Source organism: Marmota marmota, unplaced genomic scaffold (assembly GCF_001458135.2).
Source record: "Marmota marmota marmota unplaced genomic scaffold, marMar, whole genome shotgun sequence".
NCBI classification, from domain to species: Eukaryota; Metazoa; Chordata; class Mammalia; order Rodentia; family Sciuridae; genus Marmota; species Marmota marmota.
In genome coordinates, this window is record NW_025999977.1 from 42,151,161 (window position 1) to 42,158,066 (window position 6,906).

The window sequence follows — 6,906 nt, forward strand, 5'->3', positions numbered from 1 at the left end:
GATACAAAAGCACATCAAAAAAATTGTGCACCATGATCAAGTAGGATTCATCCCTGGGATGCAAGGATGGTTCAATATACGGAAATCAATAAATGTTATTCACCACATCAATAGACTTAAAGATAAGAACCATATGATCATCTTGATAGACGCAGAAAAAGCATTCGACAAAGTACAGCATCCCTTTATGTTCAAAACATTAGAAAAACTAGGGATAAGAGGAACTTACCTTAACATTGTAAAAGCTATCTATGCTAAGCCTCAGGCTAGCATCATTCTGAATGGAGAAAGATTGAAGGCATTCCCTCTAAAATCTGGAACAAGACATGGATGCCCTCTATCACCACTTCTATTCAATATAGTTCTCGAAACACTGGCCAGAGCAATTAGACAGACGAAAGAAATTAAAGGCATAAAAATAGGAAAAGAAGAACTTAAATTATCACTATTTACGAACGACATGATTCTATACCTAGAAGACCCAAAAGGGTCTACAAAAAAAACTACTAGAACTAAAGAGATCCATTATCCTTACATAAACTATCAAAAACAAAATCACACAATAAAAAAACTTAGGCAAATTTTGAGTTAATGTACTAAAACCCATTGTCTAGTGAGGACTGTCAATTAGCTTTCATTGGAATCCATGAGAGAAAGTAAAAAAATAAGAGAAAGTACTTTGTATACAAAATACTAAAAACTTTAGAGTCAGCCAATTCCTTACAAATCCTCTAATTTAATCATCTCAACTATCAAAGAGAGATAAGGCTCAAACCATTCAACCATTTAAGTGACAAGAATCTGAACCTCCTGCCACCATCTTTCCTCTGCAGCATAATGCCTCAATGTCAGTGAGTGGAAATGCATATGAAGCAAGACCTGCACCCACTGGAGTATTAATAGAGGTGTTTTACTTAGAAAAGCAATATACAGTTGTGCTCCTTGTACCTGATCCTGGATACTGGAAGACATTCTGCTGCATCTGAGGGTTGATTCCAGTGCCAAACTGTCCTCCCATGTTTCCTGCCATGCCTCTGTTCACCATGCTATTGCGGGTGGCCAAGGCTGCATCAGGATTTGCTGCCAGTTGAGAAAATGGGCTGGTAGAAGCAGGTGGGGTTCCTGGATTTGTACCATAGTTTGGTGGGTAGGGGAATTGCTGTGGAGCACCCTGAGGAAGACGGGGGTTCCCCATTTGAACTGGCAGTCCAGATGAGGGAGGGAGGTTGTTCCCAAAGCTTTGTTGCCTCATGAGCATGGCCCTCTGCTGCTGTATGAGCTGCCTCTGTCGGTGCTGCTGACTGTACAACTCCCGCTGACGTTGTGCCAACATTTGCGCATTCAGAGGTGGCTATGAAGGAGGAAAAAAATAACATCATTTAAAAACATTATTTAGTATTTGAAGCAAAAATATTTAAAAATGCATGGAAATCAAGTAGGGAGAGAACACTAGATACCACTCAGAAGGCCATCCAATTCTTTTAAAGTTGAAAGTCCCAATGGCTCTGAGTTTATACATGAGCATCTTTAAAATAAATAAAATCTAGAAATGCTCATTTTTTAAAAAAAAAAAAGAGAGAGAAAGAGAGAGAGAGAGAATTTTTTTAATATTTATTTTTTAGTTATTGGTGGACACAACATCTTTGTTTGTATGTGGTGCTGAGGATCAATCCCGGGCTGCACGCATGCCAGGTGAGCACGCTACCGCTTGAGCCACATCCACAGCCCCTAAATGCTCATGTTTTGACTGAACAGAGTATAGAAGGCAATTAAGGCAACTGAGAAATGTGAGTGGGTTTTTATTAGGTTTCAGATCCCATTTATACAGTTTCATATCCGAAGCTTTTTATTACTAGTGCCATTCAGTACAGCAATGAGTTTTCTCCATGGTCATCTGGTATCCCTTAACAATGAATGACACTAACAAAATAACAAAACAAAACACAGAACCTTTTGGCTTTGGATCAAATATCAGTTGACTTATTAATTCACTCTAGAAGAAAACTACTACAAACATCATTAAAAGATGAGACGGACATCATTACCCTAAGTACATGTATGAAGACATGAATGGTGTGACTCTACTTTGTGTACAACCAGAGATATGAAAAATTGTGCCCTATATGTGTAATATGAACTGTAACGCATTCTGCTGTCATATATAACAAATTAGAATATAAAAAATATGCTCACAGACCATTTTTTTTTTTTTAATATTTTTTAGTTGTTGGTGTACCTTTATTTTTAATTTATTTATATGTGGTGCTGAGGATCGAACTCAGTGCCTCACACATGCCAGGCAAGTGCTCTGCCACTGATCCACTACCTCAGCCCCTCAAAGGCCATTTTAAAAACACTCACGTTGACACTTGAATATTGCCTGGGCCAGAGAAGTACTACTAAAGTCTGGCTTCACCACATTACCTGAGGTGTAATTTGTTGCTGCATGCCTGATCTCATGTTGATGCCAACAGGAGCAGTTGCTGCAAACTGATTCAAGATAGCATGTCGGTTTTGGTGTAGCAACTAAGAAAAATGACATAAAGAGAAATCATATTTCCGTGTACACATATAGAATAGCTTAATAGAATAACACAAATTTATTATTGATTACTAAAAAGTTTTAGTGTTGCAGGTTCAGTAACATTATTCCGATGTTTATGTGCCATAGGGTAGCAAATATTTACCTCAGAACACTAAATACGGCAAAGCACTTAAAAATAGAACACACACGCAAATGTACATATTTATTGTACTTTTGAAGCATATTAATAGTTGTTTCAGTAAGTTCAATAATGGAGGAAAAGAAAAATTAGCCTTAGATGTTAAAATAAAAAAGCAAGTTCACAATAAGGGCACATTCTGCAAAGGTCTGAAAAACAAATTCCAAGTTGATGTATACTTGAGGAGGGTATTCTCACTTGGAGGAACTATGCCTGATGGGTACATATTTGGGGAAAATCCAATATGATACTATTAGCTTGAGAGAGTTATGTAAGAAACAAATGGTCTGAGAAAGTGGATTATTTATTTAACTAGAAGAAGTAATTACCAGCATTTCCCAAATTGGTGTTCTAAAGAACATTGTTCTGCAGGATATTAATAGATGTGCCAGGAAAATAGCATGCTGTGCTGTATGAAGTATTGGAAATGATGAGTTACACAAGGTGAAACAGATTTATTTACTGCAGCAATATTACAAGCCTTTAATTGGCCAAAGCACATTGTGCATCTCCAAGAAGGGGATATACAATACAACTTATTTATCACAAACCGTTTTTCTTTTTTTTTTGGACTTATAACTACCAACATCTAAATCCCAGAACAATCTTCTATGGAACACTGGATTGGAAGATCATTCCAGATCAGGCTAGGTTTTCAGGTTATAGTTATGTCTTAACTTTTTTGAGTAACAAAAAAAGTATCCTATGAAGTGAGATTTCACTGTAAGCAACCTATAGCTTAAAAATTTCTTCCTCAATATGCCTGACAAGAATACAGGCATAGTGGTGCATGCCTGTAATCTCAGTGACTTGGGGGGCTGAAGCAGGAGGATCACAAGTTAGAGGCTAGCCTCAGGAAATCAGTGAGGCCCAAAGCAATGTAGTGAGACCCTGTCTCAAAAAAAAAAAAAGAAAGAAAGAAAGAAAGAAAAAGGAAAAAGAAAAGGTCTGGGGATGTAGCTCAGTGTGGTAGAGTGCCCCTAGGTTAAATCCCTACTTAAGAAGAAGAAAGAAGAAAGGAGGAGGTGGGGGAGGGAGAAGGGGAGAGCTGGTGAAGGAGAAAGAAAGGGGAAGAGGAGGAGAAGAAGGAGCAAAAGGAAGAGGAAGGAGAAGGAGTAGAAGAGACAATAAACCGGAGAGACAACAGTAACAATATTATTAGTATTAGACTCAAGTGATCTTCCTGCCAAGTAATTGGTACCACAGGCGTATACCACTGTATCTCTATACAGTTTTATGTTTATAGGTACTTTACAACTTATAGATTATATAAGATGTATTTTGTTACACTATATGTAAACTTAAAAGCCTATGAAAGGTTTATTAAAGAATCCAAAGAGCTATTAACAGTGATTAAATTTCTCATTGCCAAATAGATCAACTTTTTATTCCAGTTTCATTTTTTTTCTGACTCTCATTAAATCAGAAACCAAACCCATTTTGGGAAGAAAGTTCATATAATGTAAATATTAAAATTACCATTTTCAGGTATTGTAGAATAGTATAAAACATTCACATTCACTTAAAAAATCAAGATGACAAAAAAAAAAAAGGTCAAAGGGACTCTTGTGTACTAAAACTTACACATTTCCTAAACTCAAAAGACCACTGATATGTTTAAATAAACAAATTAATTTTATAAAGATTTATTGAAACATTCTGTATATTCTGGATACTATATAAAGCTTGGAGGGTAACAAGGTAAGCAAATCCCAGCCTTCTGGAACTCTCTGCTGAGTGGCAGAGATTAGCACACAATACTGTGATGCATAGTGTGATACCTGCACACGTGAGGCTATCTATAGCAGCACAGAAGGAGCAACCCAAGACATCCTTCTCTGCAACACTAAAGGACAGCTATCTAGCCTAGAGGTTTTCAATCAGGGATGATTCTGCCCCCTTCAGGGATAATTTCTGTCCCATTCAGACATTTGGCAAGGTCTGAAGACATTTTTGGTTGATCTCTAGTGGCAGAGGCCAGGGATGCTATTAAACAATCTTCAAGGACAGTCCCCACAAAACAATAATTATTCAGCCCAAGATGTTAAAAGTGCTGAGGTTGAAAACCTGATCCAGCCATGGCAAAAATTCTTGCCAAGACAAAGTGTTTTTTAAAGTAGCATATATTCTACCTAGACACAATGGCATATGCCTGTAGTCACTAGCTACAGGAGAAGCCAAAGCAAGAAGAGCACCTTGTGTTCAGGAGTTCAGGACCAGCCTGGGCAACACAGCAAGACCTCATTAAAAAAAAAAAAAAAAGAAAAAGAAAGAAAAGAAAAGAAAGAAAAAGAAAAAGAGGGAGAGGGGAGAAAGGAGGGAGAGAAATAGCCTATTTGCTATTTGGTACTGGGGATTGGACCCAGGGCACTTTATCACTGAGCTACGTCCCCATCCCTTTTTTATTTTGAGGCAAGTCTTGCTAAGTTGCTGAGGTGAGGCTGGCCTCAAACTTGTTATCCTCACTTCAATCTCCTCAATTGCTGGGTTATAGGCAAGTGTCAATAAGTAGCTATTCTCTTAACAGGCAATTTTTTATTACACAAAGTTTGGAGGTGAAATCTGCTTCCCTGTATTTTCTGCCTTTGGTCCTACTGCTATTTTCTGGTCACTTCTATGTTCTTCTATTCTCTACAATATACAAAGGATTATCAGTGATGGTTCTTTTATCAGATCCATGCCTTTCTTCAGTACCCAACGCATCAGGACTAGACGTGTTTTAAGATGACTAAAAATACCATATTTTAAAAAATCTGTTTTAGTTGTTACTCCTTCTTTATATTATTCTTCTCTTGGTAGTAATGAAGACCATGTTCTTTGCTAGAGAATGATAAAACAAAACTGGAGCAGAAAAATATTTTTTTGTATGTGTGTCTGGGCCAGTACTGTATTGTCTTCTGCAAGTAGCAAGTCTACCTATCTTTGCTGCTGTCGTTTTCCCAAAGTAGAACTTTAGAAGTCTTTAATTGGTATTAGGGACATATTCTTGGTCTTTGCCCATTGGAGGTAGAGGCAGTACCTACACCTAAGGCTTATAAATGTGTATTATTTCTTAATCACTAGTTCCTTTCTTTCTTTCTTTTTGCTGTTTTTTAAAGTCTCAACAAATATAGCTCAACTAGTTTCCTAGGATGTCTTTCATTCCTCTCCCCTCAATTAGGCATTAATCATAAATGAACAATCACATTTAAAATTTTAGAACTTTTTTTTTTAACCTTTGGGTACCATATTCTAGTTAATGAGATACACTTAGGGCCAAGAAACCAGTTATTTTTATATTATTTATTTATTTATTGTTTTTCAGTATTGGAGATTGACTCCTGGGGCTGCTAGCACTGAGCTAAACTCTTTTTACTTTTTATTTTGAGACAGGGTCTTGCCAAGCTGTAAAGGCTGATTCTGAACTTGCAATCTTGTGATCCTCTTGCCTTAGCCTCCTGAGTAGCTGGGATTGCAGGTGTGCACCTCTGTATCTGGTGTATGTGTATACATATATGTGTGTATACATATGTGTGTGTGTATATATATATATATATATATACATATATATATATTTTAGTTGTAGATGGACAAAATAGCTTTATTTTAATTAATTTATTTATTTGTTATGTGTTGCTGAGGAATGAAACCAGTGCCTCATGCATATGAGGCAAATATTCCACACTGAGCTACAACCCCAGCCCCATATATATATATATATATATATATATTTTTTTTAATTATTTTGCTGTGAATGTATACACTTTGGCGTTATAGGGACCCTGATGGAATTGCGTTTTGTCCTGCCCTTTTCCTTTTGGGTCTTCTGTCGTCCCAATCGCCTTAGGTGACGTAGAGTTTCACAGCATAAAGATCGGAGAGAATTCAAGGCAATCCATTAAGTTTTGTTATTACTACGTGCAGTGCTTGGAACAGACAAAAGTTAGGTGAGCTAACGGTTTATTATTTGAGAAATAAATTAGAACGAGTTGGGCAGAGCAAAAGCTTAGTACTGGAGGTGCCGGGGATCGAACCCGGGACCTCATACATGCAAAGCATGCGCTCTACCACTGAGCTACACCCCCTTCCCTGCTTCCTTGCCTTTTAGTATCTAACTAGAAATAAGTTTATTTTTCTGAGGGTTTTTGTTTTTGTTGTTTCCCCCAGTTCCTGAGGGTCATGGTGGTAGCAGTTAGTCTCAAGG

At 37.2% G+C, this 6,906-nt stretch overlaps 1 protein-coding gene across 8 annotated transcripts in view; it reads right to left on the reverse strand.

Annotated features, from left to right (window-relative positions):
* The window catches only part of Ncoa1 (nuclear receptor coactivator 1), a 193,551-nt gene that overhangs the window by 32,827 nt on the left and 153,818 nt on the right, over positions 1-6,906 (reverse strand). For all 8 annotated transcript variants that reach the window (XM_048804735.1, XM_015479918.2, XM_048804734.1 and 5 more), the window contains exons 15-16: positions 2,425-2,526; positions 949-1,351 (exon numbers count right to left, since the gene is read on the reverse strand). In XM_048804735.1, coding sequence (XP_048660692.1) covers positions 949-1,351; positions 2,425-2,526 — 505 coding nt within the window. The remainder of the gene's footprint in view (positions 1-948; positions 1,352-2,424; positions 2,527-6,906) is intronic.